This window comes from Pezoporus occidentalis, unplaced genomic scaffold (assembly GCF_034315485.1).
Source record: "Pezoporus occidentalis ecotype Australia unplaced genomic scaffold, CSIRO_AGI_Poc_V1 ctg68, whole genome shotgun sequence".
Classification (NCBI taxonomy): domain Eukaryota; kingdom Metazoa; phylum Chordata; class Aves; order Psittaciformes; family Psittacidae; genus Pezoporus; species Pezoporus occidentalis.
The window spans coordinates 5,239,032-5,263,824 of record NW_026916030.1 but is presented as its reverse complement, the minus strand read 5'-3'; the positions used below and the strand labels follow the sequence as shown (position 1 = coordinate 5,263,824).

At 60.2% G+C, this 24,793-nt stretch overlaps 1 protein-coding gene across 1 annotated transcript in view; it reads left to right on the top strand.

Moving 5' to 3' along the window:
• Positions 1–24,389, top strand: part of HMCN2 (hemicentin 2) — a 34,878-nt gene extending 10,489 nt beyond the window's left edge. The window contains exons 23-83 of the mRNA XM_062640990.1: positions 563–690; positions 841–949; positions 1,074–1,243; positions 1,773–1,868; positions 1,975–2,151; positions 2,439–2,593; positions 2,934–3,057; positions 3,209–3,384; positions 3,634–3,706; positions 4,827–4,946; positions 5,107–5,268; positions 5,575–5,856; positions 6,442–6,603; positions 6,741–6,854; positions 7,026–7,112; positions 7,583–7,762; positions 8,163–8,339; positions 8,722–8,835; positions 9,343–9,485; positions 9,606–9,756; positions 9,971–10,189; positions 10,344–10,457; positions 10,525–10,712; positions 10,891–10,987; positions 11,237–11,398; positions 11,713–11,826; positions 11,919–12,050; positions 12,546–12,689; positions 12,783–12,942; positions 13,391–13,515; positions 13,598–13,781; positions 13,966–14,063; positions 14,378–14,650; positions 14,735–14,925; positions 15,003–15,084; positions 15,190–15,326; positions 15,456–15,597; positions 15,762–15,909; positions 16,130–16,257; positions 16,385–16,541; positions 16,656–16,777; positions 16,976–17,140; positions 17,226–17,333; positions 17,439–17,573; positions 17,838–17,972; positions 18,094–18,284; positions 18,613–18,826; positions 18,987–19,121; positions 19,192–19,382; positions 19,459–19,540; positions 19,680–19,949; positions 20,817–20,966; positions 21,172–21,309; positions 21,482–21,603; positions 21,704–21,941; positions 22,074–22,136; positions 22,221–22,349; positions 22,446–22,763; positions 22,995–23,114; positions 23,339–23,465; positions 23,574–24,389. Of these exons, the coding sequence (XP_062496974.1) occupies positions 563–690; positions 841–949; positions 1,074–1,243; positions 1,773–1,868; positions 1,975–2,151; positions 2,439–2,593; positions 2,934–3,057; positions 3,209–3,384; positions 3,634–3,706; positions 4,827–4,946; positions 5,107–5,268; positions 5,575–5,856; positions 6,442–6,603; positions 6,741–6,854; positions 7,026–7,112; positions 7,583–7,762; positions 8,163–8,339; positions 8,722–8,835; positions 9,343–9,485; positions 9,606–9,756; positions 9,971–10,189; positions 10,344–10,457; positions 10,525–10,712; positions 10,891–10,987; positions 11,237–11,398; positions 11,713–11,826; positions 11,919–12,050; positions 12,546–12,689; positions 12,783–12,942; positions 13,391–13,515; positions 13,598–13,781; positions 13,966–14,063; positions 14,378–14,650; positions 14,735–14,925; positions 15,003–15,084; positions 15,190–15,326; positions 15,456–15,597; positions 15,762–15,909; positions 16,130–16,257; positions 16,385–16,541; positions 16,656–16,777; positions 16,976–17,140; positions 17,226–17,333; positions 17,439–17,573; positions 17,838–17,972; positions 18,094–18,284; positions 18,613–18,826; positions 18,987–19,121; positions 19,192–19,382; positions 19,459–19,540; positions 19,680–19,949; positions 20,817–20,966; positions 21,172–21,309; positions 21,482–21,603; positions 21,704–21,941; positions 22,074–22,136; positions 22,221–22,349; positions 22,446–22,763; positions 22,995–23,114; positions 23,339–23,465; positions 23,574–23,916 (9,391 nt within the window). The 3' untranslated portion in view covers positions 23,917–24,389. The remainder of the gene's footprint in view (positions 1–562; positions 691–840; positions 950–1,073; positions 1,244–1,772; positions 1,869–1,974; positions 2,152–2,438; positions 2,594–2,933; positions 3,058–3,208; positions 3,385–3,633; positions 3,707–4,826; positions 4,947–5,106; positions 5,269–5,574; positions 5,857–6,441; positions 6,604–6,740; positions 6,855–7,025; positions 7,113–7,582; positions 7,763–8,162; positions 8,340–8,721; positions 8,836–9,342; positions 9,486–9,605; positions 9,757–9,970; positions 10,190–10,343; positions 10,458–10,524; positions 10,713–10,890; positions 10,988–11,236; positions 11,399–11,712; positions 11,827–11,918; positions 12,051–12,545; positions 12,690–12,782; positions 12,943–13,390; positions 13,516–13,597; positions 13,782–13,965; positions 14,064–14,377; positions 14,651–14,734; positions 14,926–15,002; positions 15,085–15,189; positions 15,327–15,455; positions 15,598–15,761; positions 15,910–16,129; positions 16,258–16,384; positions 16,542–16,655; positions 16,778–16,975; positions 17,141–17,225; positions 17,334–17,438; positions 17,574–17,837; positions 17,973–18,093; positions 18,285–18,612; positions 18,827–18,986; positions 19,122–19,191; positions 19,383–19,458; positions 19,541–19,679; positions 19,950–20,816; positions 20,967–21,171; positions 21,310–21,481; positions 21,604–21,703; positions 21,942–22,073; positions 22,137–22,220; positions 22,350–22,445; positions 22,764–22,994; positions 23,115–23,338; positions 23,466–23,573) is intronic.
• The last annotated feature ends 404 nt before the right edge of the window (positions 24,390–24,793 follow it).

The following is a 24,793-nucleotide window of genomic DNA, read 5'->3' as shown; positions in this document are numbered from 1 at the left end:
TTCCATCATACAAACATTCATCATACATTCTATAATTTCATCATACAAACATCTGCTGAGATGGAGCAGCTGTGGCCTGGGGAAACAGGAAGGCATCTTGGGTTTGCTCTTCTTGAGGGACCGTGGTGCCTTGTGGTGCGTTCTTGGTTGACTTGTGCTGCTCCCCACATCTCAGCTGCCTCGTCCTCATGTGCCCGGGTGATTTATGGAAGCACAGGAGCAGGGATCCACAGCCGTGGGCTGAGATGATGTTATGTCTGTGGAACACAGCGCTGGGAGGGAGAGCATGGCCAGCTCCAGCTGCAGGGGCTGTGCTCCATGGGGAACCCTGTCCCCCTGCATCAGTGGCTTGTGCACCGCCTCGTGCTGAGCTCACATGGGGGCTGAGCAAAGGGGATTTGCCCCCATGGACAGCTCTGCCATCCTCCTTGTGCAGGAGGTGACCCTGCTCTTGACTGTCTCAAAGCAATGGTGATGTCCCAGCCGTTAGCTCCTGCCTAGGGTAGGTGATGGATGACATGCCTGTTCCTCCCATCCAGCTTTTCTGTTCCCTTTCCCCAAGCTACAGCATCCTTCCTTCGGGGTCCCTTCGTCTGGCAGAGCCCCGGGTGATGGACGCAGGCCTCTACACGTGCACGGCCACGAATGCCGCAGGGAACGCCTCGCTCAGCTACAGCCTGCGCATCCAAGGTCCGTGTCTGCTGCTTGGAATGCTCCTCCTGTGGGCTGCTGGTCTTCATGTACCACCGGAATCCTGCCTCCTCCAAGCCCTTGGTGGCTCTCGCATCCCTGTGCCAGGGTCCCAGGGTGATCCCAGGCTAACAGCCTCTTTTCCACCAGTTCCCCCCCAGATGCTGATCGGTGATGGGGAAAGCCGCCTGACAGCTGTCACCAATGACTCCCTGAGGATTCACTGTCGTGCCATGGGCATCCCCCCACCCCGGATCCAGTGAGTATTGCACTGGTGGGTCCTGCTCCTCTTCCCCCTGACCTCCCAGAGGGGCTGCATAACTCCCTGGGGGTGCCCTGCAATGAGATCAGGATGGACTCGAAGCATCTCCTTTCCCTTGCAGGTGGCTGAAGGACGGGTATCCGCTGCACGAGCGGGATGGTGTGGTGCTCTCTGAGGACGGTGGGACTCTGCTGATCACCCGTGTGGGGCTTGATCATGAAGGGCTTTACATCTGCCAGGGAAGCAGCCAGGCAGGGGTGGCAGAGGCAGAGGTTCAGGTTTTGGTGCAAGGTGAGCACAGCATCTGGGGTGAGACCCACTATCCATCCCATGTGCCAGGGAGAACGTGGCTGACCAAAAGGGTGCATGTTCTCTGCCCTGTTTTAGGGAAGTGTAGGGTCACTAGCTTGATCCATTGGGAGCTTTCCCTTTGCCAATGAGGCTGAGAGCTGGTGGGTGCTCTCCAGTGGAGGCTCTTCTCCCAGCCCCATTTCCCCTTTAGCCAGGGAACCCCTCAGTCAGCATTTCAGGACGTGATGCTGAAGGGTGTTGGTTGAGAAACCAGGCAGGGAGTGGAGATCCCTGTGCTGGAAGGATGAATAGCTCATTAGGGCAGGGAACAGCTCTGCTATAGCTGACTTGGGGAGCAGCACTGGCACCGTGTGGTGATGTGATTCCCCTTCCAGAGCAGGGAATGAGCTCTGGCTGCTCCCAGGACTCAGTACATGCTGAGTGCCCCCGTGAGCCTGGCCATGCCCGTGCTGCTGCACGGTGTGGCTGCGGCCATGCAGAGCTGCTGACTGCGTGTGCTGTGTTCCAGTGCCTCCGAGCATCGAACCCAGCGCCGTGGACCTGGTCATCCTGGAGAACAGCACGGTGTCCCTGGAGTGCCCGGCCTCGGGGCTGCCTGCTCCTGGTGAGCTGCTCCTCTCCTTCATCTCATGCATCCCTGAGGCTTTCCCTGATCCCCTTGGCGAGATGGGCAGCAGCATCACTCCTGACAGCTCCCTCCTTCCCTCCAGACATCACCTGGTACAAGGAGGACAAGCAGCTCTCGGAAGGAGCAGGCATGATGGTGTCCAGGGATGGGAAGCACCTGGACATCCAGCAGGTCCAGCTCTCTGACACCGGCAGCTACCGCTGCGTGGCCTCCAATGTGGCCGGGGTCACTGAGCTCTGGTACAGGCTGCAGGTGACCGGTGAGTCCCTGGTGAGCAGGGGAAGTGCCTGCTTCCCCCACAGCATCTATCCTATGTGCATGGGACTAATGTGGCTGTGCCAGCCCTTGGGACACATCCCTGGAAGATGCTTTAGCAGAGCCATTGTCCTCTGCAATCCCAGCCATGCCATCCCCTGTGTTCATCCCAATGTCCTAGAAAATCATGGCCCAATGGATGGGTATTGCCTGGTCTGCACCAAGGTGTCTCCTACCTGTCCCATCCCTTTTGCACCCTGCTGCTCCCGGTGACACTTCTCTGCTTCCCAGTGCCCCCACGGATCAGAACTGGCCCAAGGTCCCTCAGGGTGCTGGTGACAGAGCCGGTGACACTGGAGTGTGATGCCACGGGGACCCCAGCTCCGGTGCTGCTGTGGCTGAAGGATGGCAACCTGGTACCCAATGAAGTGGCGGGTGGCCCACAGGTGAGATAGCTCCTGGTGGAGGGGATGTCCCTCCAGGAAGAGGCTGCTTTGCCTCATTCTGGCCTTTAAAAAAGCAGTTGCTGGAGATGAACAGGTACAATGTCACCCAGACCTGCCCCGTGTTTGGTCCATGGGAGCATGAACCTGCTCAGTCCTGCACTGGGCTTCCCTGTCTTGAGGGCATAGACGGGCAGAGGGTCCATGGGATGTGACAGAGACGGGCTCAAGGCAGGCTTATGCCCACCCATCCCTGTTCCTGCTGGCTTGCAGCCCAAGCTGCCTGTGAGTTTCTTTGGTTTCATGCTCACCCGGGCTCTCTCTGCATCCCGGGGAAGCACAGATCCTCTCCGATGGGCACGTGCTGTCCCTGCCCACTGCTCGCCTCCAGGACTCGGGGACGTACACGTGTGTAGCCAGCAGTGCTGTGGGGGAAGACAGACACGAGGCTACCCTCGAGGTACAGTGTAAGTACGCCTGTGCAGCCCCAGCCCCTTCCCGCCTCCATGGCTGTTGGGTTGCAGGTGATGCTCGGGATAACGGGGCTGTCCTTGTACCTCGCATGGGTACCAAGGGGGTGTCTCGGGGAAGGTGTTGCCCTGTTGGTCTGTTTTCCAGTGCCCCCCACCATGCTGGGTGAGGAGGAGAACATCTCTGTCATCGTCAACCAGACGGTGACCCTGGAGTGCCCAGCTCCGAGGGTCCCCGCTCAGGGGTCCCACTGGCTGAAGGATGGGAAGGTGCTCACACCAAAGCCAGGCATGCAGCTCTCTGCGGAGGGGACCGTGCTCCAGGTGACGTTTTGGGGTATTGCAGAGGATGGGAGGTGAAATGGGGCTGAGAAGATCCCCCCATTTCCCCCTTCTCACCCTTGGGTGCAGAGGGAATGGGCGTCCCTCCTTACTGCCTATGCTCAGCGCCATTCACACCCCTCACACTGATCCCATCCCTGTGGCTGCTTCTGGCACCAAATCTTATTGGGGGGGGCTGTGTGGGTCCAGCTCTACTGCAGATCATCTCAGTACCTCTACTTGTTCTGGTAGATCGAGCGAGCCAGTGTGCAGGACGTGGGCAGGTACACATGCCAGGAGAGGCACTACAACCTCGATGTGTGGGGTAAGGTTGAAACAGCCCACTGGGGCAAAAATATATAGTCTGTGAGTATATATACATATACTTTATGCTATGCATATATATACTATATGCTATACTGTGTGTTTACATTTAAAATATGTACCTGGAGTACCTGAAAAACACTAAGAATACTTGGAAAACACTAGGACCCAAATATTTCAGCTCTGCAAACAAGGTGGTAGGGAATCCCCACCAGCATAGGTGTCAGAGGGGAAGACCCCGATGTTTGCACGAGTCTTGAGGGGAGAGTTCAGTGATGATGCAGATGTGGTGTCTTGGCAAAATTTGGGCAGGAGACTGAAGGGATTTCCTTGGCACTGCCAGGACCCCTCTGTCCTTTCTTCACACTCAGTCAGTGCGGTGGTCACTGCAGGTATCGCTCCCCTTCTCTCCCAGTGCCTGAGGTGCAAGCCAGTGATGATACCCAGGATGGGCACCAGCCACTTTAGCTCTGATTTGAGCATCCTGCAGCCTCCCATCCCATTCAGCACGTCTGCAGCACCGGGGGCTGAGCCAGGGCCTGGCTTTTCTCAGGGATGCTCTAGGCCAGTTGGTGGAAGTCCTGCAGGCAGGTAGCCAGAGAGTGGAGCAGATCCAGTTTGCCTGATCCGGGCTTGTTCCTGCGATCTCTTCCCAGGGAAACGTTTGCACGTCTGGCGGCCTGGCTCGGGTGGATTGTTTGGGTTCTGCTGTTTTTGTTTTCATGGGGTTTCTGGGTGTTGGGGTTTTTCTTCTCCAAACTGATATCCCTCCTGGGAAGGAGTTACCATTTGCTAGCCAGCTGTATTTATGAGCAACTCAGAACAGCATCCGAGAATGGAAAGAGTTAGGTAACCTTCCCAGCAAGCAGTGCTACCTAATAAGGCTGCGTCTGGCCAACCAGGGTGGCTGGCATGGGATGCTCGGTTGTCCTCTGCTGTAGGCCACGTGCAGTTGAAAGCATCACTTGCTTAACAGCTGCAGAGTCAAGGTTATTGCTTCCACATGGAACCAAGTGCAGGGGAGTCTTGCTGGTTCTTTATGCATAGCCCAGCCAAGCTGCAGTGGTCAGGGCTCGTCTGGTGCTGTCAGCGAACTGCTCCTCTCCTCTCTTCCCCTGCAGTGCCCCCATCCTTCTCCTTACTGGAGCCCACCACCGTGTCCGTGCTGGAGGGACAGCCCGTCAGGCTGGCCTGCGAGTGCCATGGGATCCCCTTCCCCACCCTGAGCTGGTGGAAGGACGGTAGGGTCCAGCTCCTCAGCCTCATCCCTGCGCACTTGTTGACTCACCAGAGGGATGCTGGTCTCCTTGGAGCAAGGAGTGCTTTGTGTTCAGCAGTATCCAGGTGGGAACTGCTCCTGCTGGGAACCTGAGAGGAGGTTGCTGTCTCTTCCCTGGGTAGGTGAGCCCCTCTCCACCCATCCCGGGAGCCTGAAGCTGGTGGGCGCAGGAGGGAGCGTGGTGTACATGGAGAAGGTGCTGCTGGAGGACAAGGGGACGTACACCTGCGAGTGCAGCAATGCTGCCGGCAGCAGCAGCAGGGAGCATCACCTGGAGGTGCACGGTGAGCCAGAGACACAGAAAACCTGTAGAGGTGGCTGAAGGTGACATGAACCACCTCAGTGCAAGGTCCAGATGGATCCAAAAGCTCACAGCCATTGCCTGCTGCCTTAGGTGCTTTGGAAAGGACGCTGCTAGCTGGGCTAGCTTTGCCCCCACAGTGTTCCTCTTGGCTCCAAGCTGGTTGCAGTTGGTTATACCTGCTTTGTCCTCTTGCTGCCACCATCCAGGGAGATGCTGTTTGTATATCCCCTTGCACATAAGGGAGTAGCTACAGCATCACCTCCACCGTGTGTCCCTTTGCCCGCAGCGCTGCCGAGGATCCTGGGCAGCAGCAAAGCCCTGAGGAAGGTTTCTGTCATCAAGGCTGGCGAGGTGGTTCTGGAGTGCGAGGCCATGGGGACACCGACACCCACAGTGACGTGGGTGAAGGACGGGCAGCCCGTGGCCGGAGGGGACGGGCTCCTGCTTACGGAGCAAGGGAAGCGGCTGCGCATCCGCAAGGCAGAGGTGGCCCACGCGGGACGCTACGCTTGCCTGGTGGCAAACACAGTGGGGCAGGAGCAGAGGGAGTTTGATGTTGCAGTGCATGGTAAGGGCGTGGGATGGGGCTGGTGGTTGTGGGGTAGGGATGCAGGCAGGCTCAGGAGGGTGGCCGTGCCCCACCATGTGTTTGATGTAACCTGATGTGGAGGAGATCTTGGACAATCCAACACATAGGAGGTCAGAAGGGGTATGCTGTAGGAGTAGCCGTAGGACTGGCTCCATCAGGCAGGAGTTTCTTTCCAGGGCCATCACAGCAGACCATGGCACACTTTATAAAGTCATCTACTTCCTAAGGCCTTGGCGAAAACTCAGGGGTGAAGGCACCAAGCACTCGAGCTGAGAAAGGGCTGAGGTGGCTCAGAGCCTGTGGCCAGCTCTGTGGCACACCTGTAAGCATGGCCTTGGAGAGCAGGTAAGTGGCACATACTTGCTGTGGGTCACCTGTGCCATGACATCTTCAAAGCTGACAACTTCAGATGATGCTGATGGTCCTTCTGGGCTTGTGTCCTCAACGTCTACAAAGCAGGAGGGTGGGAACAAGCTGGATTTACCCAGTTTTCCCCATGTGACTTGCTCCTTTGCTGTCTCGGCTGCTTTGCAAATGGATGCCCATTGTTTTCTGCATCCCCAGTTCCTCCTGAGTTCATTCAAGGACCGACAACCAATATCAGTGTCTCTCTGCAAGGATCCCTGACACTGACCTGCGAGGCCACCGGCGTTCCCTTGCCCACAGTCACCTGGTCCAGGGATGGGTCTCCCATCACCCCCAGCGAGCACACACGCGTGCTTTCAGGTCAGGGATGAGGCACGGATGCTGTAAGAGACGAGTGCTTCAGGAACACGTCTTGCCCTGATGCTGATGGGTTTAAATGTGGGATGTGCTGGTGCCTGGATTTGGGGCCATGAGACCTCTCTGCTCCTTGCTTCCAGGGGGCTGGCTGCTGAGGCTCACCCATGCCCGAGTGCAGGATGGTGGCCGCTATTCCTGCCTGGCCAGCAACGTAGCTGGGGAGGCCAGGAGGCATTTCTACGTGGAGGTCCTAGGTAAGGAGAGGGCTTCAAGGATTTCAGTTTCATCCTTGCAGGAAGAGGCACAAGTTAAGACTGGGCATGGCGGGGGCTGCAGTGCTGGACTCCTTTGTGCCTTAGCATGTGAGCTCAGAGGCTCGGTGAGGCTGTCCAGCTGCTGAGGTCCCTGGTGCCTTGTGTTCCCAGCTCCTCCCCACATTGAGAACATGGGTGAAGAAGAGATCACCAAAGTGCCCGAGGGTCACCCCGTCACCTGGTCCTGCCTGCCTGCGGGTGAGCATCACGCGGGGTGGCACAAGGAGGTGGGAGCTGACCTGGGCCCCCCTTTGGGGTGCAGAGCAAAGGGATGGCTCCAGCCGATGACATGAGAGCAGTTGAAGAGGTTTTTTGGGATGGTTCCTGGCTTTGCAGTTGGGAAGTGCTGGGGAGGGGGAGCCCACGTGGGGAACTTGGTCCACGACATAAGCTCCGATCGCTCCCAAATGGAGCTGAAATTCCTCTAATCTGGTTTCTCCTTTAGTGGTGGGGATAATCAATCACCTCCTACTCAGGACAGTTCTCTTTCTTCTTGCTGGCGCATCCAGCAGCCTGTAAAATCCTGATCCAGATCATGACAATCTTGGATTTGGGCTGATGTTCCAGCTTCCCAGAAAAGCTCCGGCGCAGTGACCCCGGTCAGGCTGTGCTCACACATGGAAAAACTTCACTGTTGAAGGCTAAAACCTGCTTTCCATCCCACACAGGCAGCCCCCAGCCCCAGATCACCTGGCTGAAAGACGGCCACCCTCTGCCCCGTGGGGACACCTTCTCCATATCTCCTGATGGCTCCATGCTCCACATCCCCCGAGCCTCCCTGTCTGATGCTGGCCGCTACTCCTGCTCTGTGGCAAATCAAACCAAGCACTACCTGCTGGATGTTTTGGGTATGAGATGCCTTTGGATGGAGACAGAGTCTCAGGTGTGAGCAGGGGACATGGATTTAGAGGGCTTTTTCATTGCCTACCCCAGGTAGGGGATGAGGATCCCTTGGTATGGGATGTTATAAGGTCCTGGACCTGACCCAAAGCACTTGTGAGACCTCTTGGAGGGTCCATGTAGTGCAGGATCCGTTTCTGATGTTGGCTTATGGGAAAGGGGTATATACCTTCTGCTTTTGGAGGGCAGCAGTTCGGGGCAGAGTCTGAAGCTGGACTTGTGTTGTACATGCTGTGTGGTCAAGTCCAACTCCCAGATCTTGGATCATGCTCTCTGGCTGGGAGGTGAAGCACTGGGAAGCCTAAGTGGGTGCTAAAGCTGATCAGCTACACAAACATGTCTCTGCAGCCAGTCCTACCTTTGCTGGAGATGCCCACAGTGGTGCTGCTGCAGAAGAAGTCACAGTGATCATCAACAACCCCATCTCCCTGGTCTGCGAGGCTCTGGAATACCCATCTCCCAATATCACCTGGCTAAAGGATGAGGTTCCCCTCAAAGCATCTAGAAACGTCCTCCTGCTCCCTGGTACTGTGCTGGCATTCACTGCCTGCATGACCACAGTGCCCCCTTGCTGCATGCCTGTGGGATTGGGAGCGGGGCCTTTTGTTGGTCTGGCTGCGGACCAGGGCAATGGGATGGTGAGGTCACCATCCTGCAGGACCCATCAGGTGGATGCTGCTTTTCCATGTGCTGCATCATCGGATAATGGATAGAGCATCCTCAGCAGCATCAGTGGGATAGCACTGATTTCCACAAACCTGGAAACTGGGCTGCAGAAGAGCATTAAACCCCCTTGGGTCAGGCTTGCGGGTGGTCAGCAGGTCCCTTAGGATGCCCTCCGTGCTGCTTGGGGGCAGACAGCTGAGGCTATGAGTAGAGACCCTCTCAGGAGATCCCCTTTGCCCAGGTGGCCACGGGCTACAGATCCTGAATGCACAGGAAGAGGATGCAGGCACATACAGCTGCATTGTGGCCAATGGAGCTGGGGAGGCCATGAAGAGCTACTCTGTGAAGGTCCTGGGTGCGGGAGCTTTCCATGTCCTTCTTAATTCCTGCAGCGATCCCACCACTGTAACCAAGGCAGTGCTCCTTCCTTCCCTTCCCATGCCTTCATCCCGGGGAGCTGCACCTTGTGTAGCTGGTGTTGCCACCCAAAAAAAGCATCTGGTCTCCCCTGTCAGGTTAAAGCCATTCCCCCTTGTCCTGTCCCTACAGACCCTTGTCAAAGGCCCCTCTCCAGCTTTCTGGTTGGCCCCTTTAGGCACTGGAAAGTGCTATAAGATCTCCTTGGAGCCTTTTCTTCTCGAGGCTGACCAACCCCAACTCTCTCAGCCTGTCTTCACAGGACAGGGTGCACTTGCTCCCACTATGCCACTGATGGGGCACAAAACAGTACTGGTCCCAACACACCCCCAAAGGACACCGCTTGTGGAGTCCATCAGCACCCTGAGGTGCTGCCTGTCATTGACTAGGGCAAAGCAAGGGCAATGAGAGCTCTTCTCTCATCTGTGCCATCTCTCCACACTAGTTCCTCCCTGGATTGCCAGAGACGAGCCTTCAGGGGAATATGCTGTGAAGGAGGTGAAAGCCCGGGTCAACAGCACAGTGATGCTGGAGTGCGAGACCTGGGCTGTGCCCGAGCCCACCATCCGCTGGTACAAGGACAAGCAGGTGAGGCCCTGACTGTGACTCCTAAAAGGAGCTGCTGGCTGGGATCTGTCCCATTCCTGGCTGTGTAATCTCCTCCTACCATCGTTTCTTCTGTGCCTTGGGGCTGGTGTCCCCGTGCAGCTCCTGGAAAGTGATGGTCACCTCCAGATCCTCAGCGAGGGGCAGGTCCTTCAGATCAAGCCAGCCAGTGTCTCAGATTCGGGGCATTACAGCTGCGTGGCCACCAATGCTGTGGGTGAAGACGACAGGGACTTCATCGTGCATGTCCAAGGTGGGCCAGTGCCCATAGCAATGGGTGTCTCAGCAAGAGGAGGCGGCCTTGGTGGGGTCCCTGTGGGAGCAGAGCAGGGTGTGCAGGAAGGGAACTTGTACCTGCAGGAAAACCAGCATCTCCTTGGCCCCGGTCAGGCCTGGGCAGATGCTCTGGTTGCAAGTGGAGGTGTGAGTCCCCGTTCCCCACAGCTGACCACAGCCTGTCCCCGCAGTGCCACCCCTCTTCCAGCAGCAGACAAGCTCCAGTGAAGCCCTTGAGGCCTTCTACAGGGAGGAAGACCAGGATGGGGAGGTGACGGAGCACCGGCAAGCTGTCCTCAACCAGCCCACCGCCCTGTACTGCGACACCAACGCCATTCCACCTCCCCAGCTCACCTGGTACAAGGACGGGGAGCCCCTCTCCCCTGGCCCGGGCGTGCGGATGCTGTTAGGTAATAGGCATGGACCCCCACTGTGGGGTTTGGAGGGGGCTCCTGCAGAAGCTCTGTGGGTTGAGAGCATCCATAGCATGGAGGAGGTTGGATCCTGCCTGTGGGACATGCAGGGGTGCGGAAGGGACCCTCTGACCGCTGCTCTTTGCCACAGGGGGCCGGGCGCTGGAGCTGCTGGCAGTGAGGGAAGAGGATGCGGGCAGGTACACGTGCGAGGCAGCCAGTGCAGCGGGACGGGGCCGCCTGCACTATGAGCTGGAGGTGCTGAGTGAGTACAGGGCTGGGGCAGGGAGAGGATGGAGGCACCCGGCAGCCCCATAACCGCCTGCTTCCAGCCGCCCCGGCCATCCACGGTGCCACGGGGGACCTGGCTGAGGAGGTGACAGCCACCATCAACGGCACCGTCCGCTTCCAGTGCGAGGCCACTGGGCACCCGGTGCCTGCGGTGTCCTGGCTCTGGAATGATGTCCCCGTTGTGGCTGGCCCACGGCATCAGCTCCTGGAGGGCGGCACAGTACTGCAGGTCCGTGTCCCCCTCGGCAGGGGGGCTGTGCTGGGGGGGAGCACAATAGAGATCAGATGGAGGGGATGAGATGCTCTTCCCTCCCTTTGGTCTTGCCATGTGCCGAGGTCCCTAAGGGAGCCCCAGCAGCTCCATGGGTCAGGGCAGCCCTCAGCAGAGCTCTGCTCCCCCTTTTCAGGTGGCTGCAGTGGAGGTGGGTGACATGGGCAGCTACACGTGCGTGGCCGAGAACCCGGCCGGGTCAGCTGAGAAGCACTTTGCCCTCACTGTGCAGGGTAAGGTATTGCCAGCAACCCTTCCCTGGGTTGCTCATTTACCACCCTCCTCCTCCTCTTCCTCCTTTGCCAGCGGTGGCTCCCGAACCGAATGGCTGCCTCTGTTTCCTTGTGCTTTCACGCTTTCCCTGTGCCAGGAGGTTGAGGTGCCAGCACAAGATGCTCAGTGTGCATTTCCTCCTGTGGAGAACTCAGCCTCTGTGGTGATGGTTCCCCTTTGGCTCTGTCTTTTGGGGTGTTCCGGAGCAGAAGCTCCCTGGATTGCGGGCACAAACCCCGAAAGCATCCACGGTGTCATCAATGGCAGCATCTCGTTGGTGTGCGATGTCCGGTCCCACCCCACAGCAGAGATTGCCTGGTACAAGGATGGCCGCATCCTGCAGCTCGATGAGGAGGTGACCATCACTCCAGGTACATCAGGAGGAGAGCCTCTCCCCTGGTGGTGGGCTCTAGCTCTCCTAACCAGCCCTTCTGTATGCCACACATGGGACTCAAGCTCAGTTTTAGCTGTTCCATGCACTAACAACCTGCTGCTCTGGACAGCACAAAGGGCTGCATCCTGCAGACTCTTCACTGCTGCTCTCAGGAGCTCAGCACCCTTTGCTGCTGTGCACCTCAAAGAGGGGTTTGGATGGTCAGATACCTCTCGTACAGAGCTTGGCTGCCTGCTTTCCTCTGGGGTGGTCCAGACCTGCTCCTGGCTCCTTGCTCTCTGCTTCCTGCAGGCTCTCGGGTGCTGCAGCTCTCTCGCCTGCAGTCTTCCAGCTCGGGCACATACACGTGTATGGCACTGAACGTGGCTGGCCAGGACGAGAAGCGCTTCATCCTCACTGTGCACGGTAGGTGGTGAGGCCTTCGGAGGGAGCTTTGCCTCCCGAGGAGCTGACAGCGAACACCACGTTCCTTTCCACACATCCCTTCTCCTCCTCAGAGCCCCCTGACATCCAGGACCCGCAGCAGGAGATGCTCGAAGCTGACATGGGGACCCCCCTCGTCCTGACCTGCCAAGTCACCGGTGTGACCGCCCCTGCCATCACCTGGCTGAAGGATGGGAGCCAGCTGGGTATGTGCACAGCACAGCCTGTGCCATGTTGCCATCGCCACCCTCGCTGCCACCCTGTCTGAAGCAACCCTGCCTCAGTTTCCTCGTTCCTAATCCTGCTGCAAGAGACCTATATGGCCTCACAGGGGAGGGGATAGAGCATGAAGCAGCTGGTATTTTCCCTATGTGTTTTTAGCAGGCCTCAGATTTGTTCCTGAGGCTTAAAGCAATGGGATGTGGGCTTAAGATGTCATGGAGGGATGCGGGAGTGGGCCCTATGGGTACCAGCTTTTGGGGTATCTGCTTGGACAGGGATTTGCCCCAGAACCAGTGGCCCTTTTCTCCTGCAAAGCTCTAGTGATGCCCAGTGCTCTGCAGACCCCATCCTCTGCTTTAACAATGTCCCCAAACCTGGGTCCTGGGGGTAGGAAGAGGGGAGCATGATAATATCCCTGGGAGAGGGCTTGGTGGAGCATCGCTGCTGCAGCCACCTTCATTCACCCTCTCTCCTCGCAGACAACAGCCCGGAGCAGGGCCTGGTGTCCGGAGGGAGCCAGCTCCAGCTCAGCCCCCTCCAGCCCTTCCACCAGGGCCGGTACACTTGCCTGGTGCAGGGCACAGGCACTGAGACACGCAAGGACTTCCTGGTGCTGGTGCGAGGTAGGGCTTCCTGCGGCGGCTCCTCCATCAGAGGGAGCCTTCATTCCCTTCCTCTTCCTCCCCATCCTCATCCCCCCTCTCTCCCCGGCGCAGTGGCACCCCGGATCACCAGCGCGGGGGTCCCCAGTGAGCACAGCGTGCTGGAGGGCGGAGGGGTGATGCTGGAGTGCCAGGCAGAGGGGCAGCCCCCGCCCCGGATCTCCTGGCTGAAGGATGGGCAGCCCCTGGGGCTGCAGCCCCCTTCCCACGCCCGGTGAGTCTGCACCGTCCGTGCCTCAGTTTCCCCGTGTGCAGTGCGAGGCAGGCTGAGCTCTGCTGCTGCTTCCCCCTCCGTCTGCTTGGGCTGGGACATGAGCTGTGGCTGCCCCATCCCTGGCAGTGTTCAAGGCCAGGTTGGACACAGGGGCTTGGAGCAAGCTGCTCTAGTGGAAGGGGTCCCTGCCCATGGCAGGGGTTGGAACTGGATGAGCTTTAAGCTCCCTTCCTATCCAAACCACTCTGTGATTGCTGAGGAACACCATCATGCGTTAAGCCCCGGTATCCTGCATGGCCCTGCATCCTGGCAGAGTCCCAGCCACTGCCCTGGCCTTGCAGCACATCCCAAACCCTGCAGCCTGGGTTTGAACCAAGCACACAGCATCTCCGCCCATGGGCACATCAGGGATGGACACAGAGGTCACTGCTCCATCCTCCCCATGCAGGATGTCCCCGGATGGCAGCTCTCTCCTCCTTGAGGGTCTCCAAGCTGCCGACTCGGGGGCATACACGTGCCTGGCCCAAAACAGCGCAGGTGAAGACACACAGCTGCACACAGTGAGCGTGCTGGGTGAGCAGAGCCGGGACCTATGGGCAGTGCCAGGGCCATCAGCCCCTTACAGCCACATCAGCCCCTCTGTCCCCCTGCCCAGTCCCTCCTGCCATCCAGAGAGGTGCCGATGACTCAGAGGTGGTCCGGGGTGTCCTGTCTGCAATGGTGACACTGGAGTGCCAGGCACAGGGGTCCCCTCCACTGCACGTGACCTGGCTGAAGGATGGGCTGCCCCTGCCCTTGTCCCCCCGTGTCACCCTGCTCTCCGCTGGGCACGTTCTCCGGTAAGAAGCCACCCCCGGAGTGATGCTCGGATGCAGGCTTTGGGGCTGGTACCCAGGTTTGATGGATGGGGGTGCCTGTGGCTGCACCCTGAGGTGGCTGCACCTCAGTGGAGGCTTTGGTGGGCAGAGGGGGACCTGGGGGTGATGCCTCCACCCCATCCCTGTTTCCCATTCCATGGGACAGGATCTCCAAGGCACAGGTCTCTGACGCCGGGCTCTACACCTGCATTGCTTCCAGCCGGGCAGGGGTGGCCGATCGCAGCTTCGTCCTGCAGATACGGGGTATGGGAAATGAGGAATTCGGGGAGAGCAGACCAGAGGGAGCCCAGGCACTGACTCTGCTGTCAGAGCAGCTGTTGTGCTTTGCAGTCCTATTTCCAAGTGGGGTCCTGAGCCATCCCTTAGTCAGGGTGTGCTCGGAGAGGATGGAGCAAGGCAGGACCGGCTTGAAAGCAGTCCCAGAGCACCCTGCGGGGATGCTGAGACATCTCTGGGTGCCCACAGGACAGCAGGGACCTGCCAAGCACATCCCCAGTGCCTGGGCACCCACCTTTCCTCCCATAACCCCCCTGTAAAGGGAATTCCTCCCTCCCCAGTGCCCCCCGTCCTGGACAGCCCGGACAGCAGTGAGGAACAGATGGTGGCCGAGGGCTCCGATGTCACCTTCACCTGCGATGCCACCGGGTCCCCAACACCAGCAGTGACCTGGCTGAAGGATGGAGAGCCCCTGCAGTGGCAGAGCACCAGGGAGCCCAGCGGCCCGCGGCTGAGCCTGGGGGCTGTGGGGCCGACTGATGCTGGGGTGTACTCCTGCCTGGCTGCAAACGAGGTGGGGGAGGCCAGCAAAGCCTTCCACCTCCTGGTGATGGGTGCGTGCCGGGGATGTGGGAGCAAGGATGTGTTTTGGGTGCAAGGAAGGGATGAGCGCACCCATCTCACTGTGTGCCTTGCAGAGCCACCCCGCATCAAGGCTGCATCCCAGCCCACCGAGATGTCCATCACTGTGGGCACCCCGCTAGAGCTGACGTGCGTGGTGATGGGGGTCCCCATGCCCACTGTCACCTGGGAGAAGGATGGACGGCTACTGGCAGGGCCCTGGCTTGTGTTGGGGAATGAGAGCTCCCTCCACATCGAGAGCACTAAGGTAGAGGCTCCTCTTTCTTCTCCCCACCTGCACTTCCTTTTTGTGCCCCAGTGTTTCTCTCTCCTGGCTCTGTGTAGGTGGCTGATGCTGGTTTGTACACCTGCCTGGCTACTAGTCCTGCTGGGGAGGACAGCAGGAGCTTCCACATCAACGTCCAAGGTAACATAGCCCTAGAATGGGAGCCTTATGCATGATGTATGGGGACAAATATGTGGGTACCCAACCCATTCACCACCCCTGACTCCCCTGGTGCGTGCCCCACAGCACCTCTCAGCATGGCGAGCATTGGAGGAACCCCCAGCATCACTGCTATGGCAGGGGGACAGCTCATCCTGGAGTGCCCAGAGGATGCTGTGCCGTCCCCCCACATCGAGTGGCACCGGGAGGGCTCCCCGCTGCAGGTGTGTGCGATGCTATGGGATCTGGGCTGGTGCAGGGGCTGGGGTGCACCTTAACCAGCCCCTTCAGGCCCATGGTGGTGGTGACTGGGGAGAAGCTGCTGATGGGAGGTTTTTGGGGGGGGGTGTCAGGAGGATTCCCGCAGGCAGGTCCTGGCCGAGGGACGCTTCCTCCAGATCCAGGCTGTGGTGGCAGCGGATGGTGGGGAATACAGCTGCAGGGACACCAGTGCACTGCGGGGCACCAGCCGGAACGTCCACATGGAGGTCCATGGTGAGTGCCACCCTGTCACGGGGCTTTGGTAGCGGTGAATGCTCCCTCCCCATTAGCTTAGGGGTGTGCAGTGTTATGGGGTGCCCCGTGCTTGGGGTAATGAGAAGGCGGGGTTGGAGCTGAGGTTCTCCATCCCCTGAGCCCTGTCTCTGGCTTTGCCGCAGTGGCCCCGGAGATCCAGCCGGGTCCCGAGGAGGTGAGAGCACTGCTCAATGGCTCTGCCGTGCTGCCGTGCCGGGCGCAGGGGTGGCCCGAGCCCCGAGTGACGTGGCGGAGGGATGGACGGCTCCTGCCCCTCCACGGGAGCAGCAGGTACGGGGCTCTGCGGGCACCAGGAGCTGGCTCTGGGCTGTGCCACCCTCCCCATCAGTGGGTGTTTTGGTGTGCCTGCAGCACTGCCCCCCTGTGAAGAGCTGGCCCCACACGAGCTCAGTGGACATGTGCTACGTGTCACCCTCCCGGATGCCTGTCCCCATGTGTTGCAGCCCAGACATACAGAGCCTCAAGGGGCTGCTTTGCTCTCCTTCCCCAGGCTGCAGCTCCTGCCAGGAGGCTCCCTGCAGATCAACCCCGTTCAGGTCCAGGATTCAGGCTATTACCTCTGCATGGCATCCAGCCCCGCTGGCTCCGACTGGCGAGGCCTGGACCTCCAAATCCTGAGTAAGTGGATGAGCCAGATGGACCCTTCCTGGGCTCACCCCAGTCCAACCCATGGCTGCTGGGCAGCTCTCATCAGTGCAATGATGTGCTGCCGTCCTCTGCTCATCATCACCATGTGCTTCCACAGTCCCTCCTGCCATCACCCCCGGGCCCACCAACCTCACCCTGCTGGCTCAGCAGCCGGCCACACTGGCCTGTGATGCCTGGGGATCCCCTGAGCCTCACATCAGATGGGAGAAGGATGGTAACCCCCTGAACCCACACCTCCCGCCCGGCGCCTACAGGTACCCACAACACTGGCCACTTCACCCACCAAAGGGTCGCACCATAGGACCCTTTCTCCCCTTCTCCCTGTTCCTCATGGGGCAGAGGTTGACCCCGATGCTCTGCCCATGTAGCTTGCAGTCATCTGGGTCACTACTCATCACCAGCCCTGGTCCCCGGGATGAGGGGTGGTTCGAGTGCATCGCTACCAATGCTGCTGGAGAGGCACGCAAGGCCTTCAGTGTGTCCATCCATGGTGAGTGAGCTGTTAGGGCTGTGAGTCTTGCTGGGAGCAGCTTTCCCAGGTGACACAGATCTCCTGTGGGCTTGGGTCCCCTCTCTAGACCTGGGCAAGAAGGAAAGCAGTCAATGTCTATGCTCAAGTGCATGGGGATGGAATCCCCTTCAGCATCTGCCATGCAGCCCTGCTCACCTTCTTGCCTCCCCTCCCCAGTGCCTCCCACCATTGCCAATGACCTTACGGATGTGGTTGTCACTCGGCTGTCCCCTGCTGTCCTTACCTGCTACACCTCCGGTGTGCCCCCCCCTGCAGTGTCATGGAGCAAGGAGGGGGCTCGGCTGGGCAGCCACGGAGCGGGGTACCGCATCCTGCCCACAGGTACAGGCATGGGGCAGCGCAGCCCCAGCGGGGCAGTGGGTCCCTCTCTGCCTTCTGCCCGCTGCCTCCCTCTGTTGCCTTCCAGGGGCCCTGGAGATCAGGCAGGCGCTGCCCACACACGCTGGTCACTACACATGCACTGCGCGGAGCGCTGCTGGCACGGCCCGAAAGCATCTCCGGCTCATGGTGCACGGTACATCCAGCTCCGGGGGTGTCGTGAGCCTGGGGTCCCGCTCCCTCTTCCTTGGCACACCTTGGAGGGGAGCCCTGGTGAGCAGCACTGCCCTACTGCTTGCAGACCCCCCTGCCTTGAAGCCCCTGCCTGGCATGGTGATGGTGATGGTCAACACCAGCACGGTGCTGTCCTGCGAGGCGACCGGCATCCCACAGCCGGAGGTCACCTGGCAGAAGGATGGTGTTGGCATTGCCGGAGGTGAGAGGGAGCCTGCAGAGCCCGTGCTGCCTGCAGCCTTTGCCTGGGGAGGGGGGGGATTGGGTGCCATGGGTTGTGGGTGTCCTAGCAGGGTGCTGGGTGACACTGTGGATGGTCCTCCCAGCTCCTGACCAGGATGGGTGCAGTGGTCGCTGGAGCCATTCGCTGGAGAAGCCCCAGGAAGGGTGGGAAGCAGCCCCTGCACGCCATCCATCCGCACACCGGCATGGCTGCATGGCACATCCTGCCCTTCATTCCCCGCAGGGCCTGGGCTGAAGGTGCTCCCCAACGGGCAGCTCCACCTCCTCCGAGCCTCCCCAAGGGATGCAGGCACCTACCTGTGTGTGGCTCGCAACCCCTCAGGCACTGCTGCGGGGAGGACCAGGCTGATTGTGCAAGGTAAGGCAGCAACCAGAGCCCCATCGCTTGCCCTCCCCTCTTGCTCTGCTCCTTCCCCTGCACCTCACAGTGAAATGTGGCTGCCAAGGTGCAAGCAAGTCCCTGTCCTTGCCCCATCCAGTGCCCCCCGTCATTGCTGCTGGCCCGGTGGAGCTGGCTGTGCTGGAAGGGCTGGAGGTGCTGCTGCCCTGCACTGCCCGTGGTACTCCTGAGCCTCGAGTGTCCTGGAGCCGGGATGGAGCCCCAGTGCGGGGCAGTGGGGGGAAGGCCACTGTCCTGCCCTCTGGGGACCTGCTGCTCCGGGATGTCCAGGTAAGGACCATCCCTTCCTGCTGCCAAGCCAGCTGTAAGGCCAGAGAGCTGAGAAACAAGTGTCTGCTGCTGCTGAAAGGAAAGGGCTGCTCTGCATCGTGCTGTGTCCCTGGCTGCTTTCAGAAACACTGGGCAGAGGGAAAACCCTGTTTGGTCCTTTGCAACGAGCTGTTGGGTTGGGGCAGTGTGGGCTTGCTGATGTGGGATTCACTAAGTGGATGACCTATGGCTTTTGGGGTACACAGAGCCACAGCCCAGTGAGCCAGGGCTGCAGCTGGACCCCAGACTCAAGCGGGCCCCTCCTTATCCTCCCTCTTTCCCCATGCAGGAAGGGGATGCCGGGAGCTACTCCTGCACCGCGGTGAACTCGGCCGGGAGTGCTGCTCGCCGGCTCTCCCTCTCCATCCACAGCCTGCCCACCTTCACCCGCCTGCCCCAGGATGTCACCCTGAGCCGGGGCGAGCGGCTGGAGCTGGTGTGTGCCGCCACGGGCAGCCCCCAGCCCCGAGTATCCTGGATGTCCAAGGGGCAGCTCATCACTGGTGCGAAGGCAGCGGGCAGGGGATGCTGAGCCTGGGGGAGGATGTGATCCTGCTGCCATCCCAGGCCTTGCTCCCCTTAGTGGAGTGCTGGCATGCCTGGTTGTGTAGGGTTTGTATGGCTGGTCCCCAACCATGCTGTTTGGGTGTTTTGCACCCACAGATGGAGTGTCGGGGCAGAGCGGCTGGAGCACCCTGAGACGGGAGGCAGCCACACGTGCCGACAGCGGGACCTACATCTGCCATGCAGAGAACAAAGCCGGTGCCATCAGGGCCACAGCCTTTGTCTCCATCAGAGGTAGGTGCTGGCAGGGAACCCGGGGTGCTCAGCTGGCCCCCTACCTCTGCCATCCTTCTCCCTTTCCCAGAGGCACCCATCATACAGGGGGACCCCAGCACCTACCAGGTGGAGCATCCCGGGGATGATGTCCTCCTCCATTGCAATGCCCGGGGCCACCCCCTGCCCCTTGTCCGCTGGAGCAAGGACGGGGTGCCGGTGGTGGCTGGTGGGCGCCTGCGTCTGCTGCACAACGGCTCCTTGGCCATCCGTGCCGTGAGGGTGAGTGGGGCTTAAGGGGTGCCAGTGCTTTCCACGACAAAGCCAAGCACCGCATTGATGCTGTTGGTACCGTTAGAGCACCGACGTGGGTCACTACCGGTGTGTGGCAGAGAACGATGGAGGCACAGCGGCAAAGGTGGTCACCCTGGCCCTACAGAGTGAGTGCTGCCCCCTCTGCACCCACTTTTTGAAGGACTGCCCATCGCATCACCCCTCAGCCCCCCCCCAGATCACCCTTTGGGCCCTTGGGGAATGGCCACAGTACCACCGGGATGCTGCACTGCTCTCCTTGCCCAGGTGCCCCCGTGGTGGTGGTGATGCCGCGGGTGGCGGTGGTGCGAGCCGGGCAGCGGGTGCTGCTGCACTGTGTCGTGTCTGGGGAGCCCACCCCATCTGTGGAGTGGCAGCGTGATGGGGAGCCATTGCCCGAGGGTCCCCGTGCCCGCATCCTGCCCAATGCCACGCTGCTCCTGCCTGCTGCTGCCCGCCGTGATGCGGGCAGGTACTCCTGCCTCGCTCGCAGCACCCTGGGGGCTGCTGTGGCCCATGCCTCCCTGGCTGTGCAAGGTGGGTGCACTCCTCTGCTGCTTCATAGAATCATGGAACGGTTTGGGTTGGAAGGGTCCCTTAAAGCTCATCCAGCTGCATGGGCAGGGACACCTTCCACTCGATCATGTTGCTTAAAGCCTGGGGGCTTCTTGCTGGCTCAGGGCTGGGGCTGCCCCTAGTGCTGTTACACCCCAGGGTGAGACCTCCTGCAGGGTGGTTTGGAGGGATATTGTCTTTCCTTGCTTGCTCTAAACCCCTTCAGTCACAGAATCATCGAATAGTCAGGGTTGGAAAGGACCTTAAGATCATCCAGTTCCAATCCCCCCTGCCATGCTCTGGTTTGCCCTCTCTTCTGCTGCTCACTTAAAGGTCTGAGCCCAGGCAAATCCTTATCCTACAGCTGCCGTGTGCTAGCCCAGGTTCCTGTTTGCCTCTCCTCAGCCTTCCTGCGTGTGATTAAATTCCCATTTCCCAGGGGCTCTGCTTAATGTACAGGCACATCCTCTCCCCCTCGGAGGGCCAGGCTGGCCAGCAGCACAGAGGATGCTCTGCATGTTCCTTGCATGGCTGCTGGCATTTGATGCCGGATATGCCAGAGGAGAAGCAAAGAAAAGCTTAGGGCTGTGGCCAGGACCAGGGGTTGAGACAGAGCAGAATTTGGGGGGTTTTTGGTGGGCATCTGTGTGTACAAGATATGGAGCCACACTTGCAGCATCCCCTGTCAGCGTGGCTGCCCAGACCTATGGGGTCTTTGAGGGCCGTGCTTGCAGCCTTCGCCTCCAGAAAACAAGGTTTTCTTCACACACAAACTATTGAGAGGGCAGATTGCCCACTTCCCAAGGGACAGCAGCCCCAACACCACCACCCCTGTCCCTCCCACCCCAGAGGAGCCGCGCCGGGTGCGGGGCAGCCTGGCCGGGGCCATCAACACCCATGAGCTCGGTGTCACCACCCTTGATGCTAGCGTGCTGGATGACCCGCGGTCCGGCACCACCGCCATCCGGAGCAGCATTGGCAGCATCCCACCCGCTGCAGGTAGGTCACCAGCCCTGCCCTCACCCCAGGGAGGGCTTTGACCTGTGTCAGGGGTAAATTTGGAGGGAAAGATGCATTTTAATGTTTTTCTGCCCCAAAGCAGCACTCCACAGCTGTGCTGTTCCCTAGGGGAGAGGAGCCTGGGGTAGTTGGGGAGGGCTGGGTGCATGTTAGGAGGGTGACCCCTTTTCTCCCCCATCTTCAGGGCCGCTGATGCGGGTGCTGGTCGCTGTCATCGCCCCCATTTACTGGTCCTTGGTGCACACCAGCCGTGAGGCCCAGAATGGGTTCCTGCTCACCCGGGGCACATTCCATCAGGAATCTCAGCTGCAGTTTGGCACAGGTGAGCAGTGTTAGGGGCCCCAGGCCCCTAAAGTCTGGGGGCTCTGGAGCCTCCATCTCCCCTATGCTGCATCCCTGGGACTCATCTCCGCGCTGGGCTGAGGCTCCCATTGGAGATGGAGCTGTGTTTAGGGATGCTGTGTGCTGCTGCTCACTGTTCCCCACTGTGGCAGGAGAGCTCCTGCAGGTCACCCACCTCTCCCGGGGCACGGATGCTGCTGGTGCTCTGCTGCTGGACACCGTGATCAGCGGCTCCGTGCCAGAGAGCATCGGTGATGCCGCAGTGCTGCTGCAGGTGCCGGTGCTGCCCATTCTCTCTGTGGGGCAACCCCTCCCATACTGGGAGCCTTGGGGGGGGGGTCCATGGCCTGACCCCGCTCCCTGCCTCTCCCCAGGACTTCAGTGAGCACTATGTGCAGACAGGCACCGGGCGGCTCTCAGGGGGCTCAGTGCAGAGATTCCTGCGGGATGGACACATCATCCGTGCCCGCTGCAACCACACCATCGTATATGACCCCCCCTTGGGCCCACAGCCCCCCCAGGTGCAGCATGTCCGGGCCAGCGCCATCAAAACCTCTTATGACCCAGCCTCGGAGCAGCTCCGCTTCCAGCTCCGTGCCTCGCTTGATGCTGGTAACGGGGGGATTCATAGGGATGGGGATGGAGACACCGGGATCCCTTGTGAGCCCTGAGCGGCTCTGAGGGCGCAAAGGCCACGTCCCTGCAGTGACCTGCCCCTTCCCATCACCTCCGCTTGATTCCCAGCAGCTGATGGAGACCAGTGCCCAGTGGGATTCATCCTGGGCCCTGGGCAGCAGCACTGCATTGGTACGGACCCTTCCCAAGGGGGTGTGAGGACGGTGCTGCATGGTGCTACCTCCCCATCACCCCAACCTTGTCTCTGCTGCCCAGATATCGATGAATGTGCCGTGGGGTCCCACGCCTGCCGCTACAACCAGCTCTGCCAGAACACTGCGGGGACCTACCGCTGCGTCTGCCCTCCCGGCTACCACTCGCTGGGCACTGGCTGGCCATGCCTGGGTACGAGCTGGGCACAGGGTCACAGTCGCTCTCCTGCCCTGCTCCAGCCTCAGTTTCCCCATCCAGCTGCAACTCCCCATCTCTTTCCTCCACCAGACATAAACGAGTGCCTGCAGTTTCCTCCACCGTGTGCCTTTGAGTGTCGCAACCTGCGGGGCTCCTATGAGTGCCTGTGTCCCTCCGGCAGGACCCTGCTGCCGGATGGAGAATGTGGGGCAGCCGAGGTGGATGGAGGGGACACAACGGACAGCACCCACCGGGACACCCCTGTGGGCAGGCTGGGGCCAAGCAGCCCCTGGGGAGGGTCCTTATACACCCAGCTTGCCCTTCGCCGGGTCGCAAAGGATGTGGGGCTGGGTGCCCGGGGTCCTCCATGCCCCATGGGCTTCATCAGGAAGAATGGCACCTGCACTGGTGAGTGTGCATCAGGGAAGGGCTTTGCAGGGAGTTCGGAGGCCATAAAGGCAGCTCCTGTGCCAGTTGCTGCCCTGTCTCCCATTTGTTTGAGCCCCTGCCCATGGGGTTGGGGTCTCTCTGGGCTTGGCTGTGCTGGGGATGGTTGGTGAGAGCCAGGATGCTGCAGGGCAGTGGGCACCAGAGGGGACTGACACCTCCCAGCTTGCCTTCACCCCTCTCACCCCACAGACCTTGATGAGTGCCAGATGCTGAGGCAGTGCCAGCACGACTGCAGGAACACCCCGGGCAGCTACCGCTGCGTCTGCCCCCCCGGGTACCGGCTGCTGCCCAATGGGAAGAGCTGCCATGGTCAGTGTGGGGGTGCAGGGAGATGCCCCTGCTCTGGGGGATGCTGTATCCCTTGGGGTGTGAATGCACTCCCCATGGTGCCCTGGGTGTCACCCCTTTGGGGCTGCAACTCTTTCTCCTTCTTCCTCCTTTGGTCTCTCTGCCCCAGTGTCTGAGGGCCCAGGCAGGGGTTGGGAGCTGGGGACACTCCGTCACCCTCAGGTCTATCTCTCTTCTGCCTACAGATGTGGATGAGTGTGCAGAGGGCACTGTGCAGTGTGGCTCGGACCAGATGTGCTTCAACACCCGTGGAGGTGCCCAGTGTGAGGATGCGCCGTGCCCAGCCGGGTACCGGAGAGGCTCCAGCCCTGGGTGAGTGATGCTGCGGGGCAGTGGGTGCCCATCCCACCCTCCTCATGGCACCATGGACCCCAGTGTCCCAGCTCTGACACCCCTCTGCATCCCCCAACTCTCGTGCAGGCTGTGTGTGGGTCTCTGCACCCCAGACTGCGGCTCTGCTGGTCCCCCCACGCTGCGGTACGAGCTGCTCACCCTGCCCCTCGGCATCGCTGCCGGCCGGGCCGTGGTGCACCTCACCCAGGCCTCTGCCCTTCCCCGCCATCCCCTCTTCACGCTGCTGGAGCGGGAGCCGGGCAGCCCCTTCGCCCTCCGCACCCAGCACGGACGCGGCATCATCTTCACCCTGCGCCCGCTGCGGGACCCCGGCACCCACCGCCTCAAGGTGCAGGCGCTGGCCCCGGGCAGGCAGCGGGCGCCCAGCATCTTCATCCTCATCATCTCCGTCTCGCCCTACCCCTACTGACACAGCCGAGGGACAGGAGGGGATGTGGGGTCTTATCTCCTCCTGTCCCTCGCCACTGCGGCTCAGGGAGAGCTGAGCTTGCACCTTTCCTCTCCCCCCAGACCCCTCGGTTGCCTTCACCCTTGGCTGGTCCCTGACTCAGCAGGGCCCTGGGGGGGACGAGGTTCCCCACCAGCCTCTTGCAATCGGGGTTTGTCGCAACCTGCAGCTCAGAGCAAACACAGCCCTGAGTGGCCTTGGCCATTATCAGTCCTTGGATAGGGGATGAGGTGGGTGACAGAGGCCGGTGAGGGTCCCCCTTAGGGTGCAGGGTGGGTTTCCCTGGGCTGGGACAACCTCAGGCTCCCTGGCATTAACCTTGTTAAATTGAAATAGCCTTTTTTCTTTTTTAGCCCACTTGGTTTCTGTGTACTCTTAATTATTTATGGGGTTTTTTATCCTAAATAAAGGTGTTTTGTGGCTAAATATCAGCTGTCCCTGAAGAAAGCAGCTTCCTTCTGCATGCGGGAGGAGTGCCCTGACTTGCTGTCTTAGACACCTCCCTGTGTGGCCTTGGACCATAGAAGGCAGATTGTCTGTATGGGGCAATGCTGGATGGCCAATGTCCAGCATCTGAAGGTGCAACCCTGCCCCATGGTCAGATCCTTTGGTCAGCATGAGCAGAACGTGGCCTCTCTGCACATGGCGCAGATTGAGGCTGGTCCCAAACAGCTGCTCAGTCCTCCTTTACAGTGCTGGCCCCAAAGACCTGAGCCCACAGCTCCCCAGGTTAGGGCCATTAGGTGTAATGATGGGTGAGGTACTAGGTGAGGGTCACATCCCCATCACTGGAGCTCACAGGTGTGCAGACATTCCCTATAAAGGCTGTGTCCTTGGG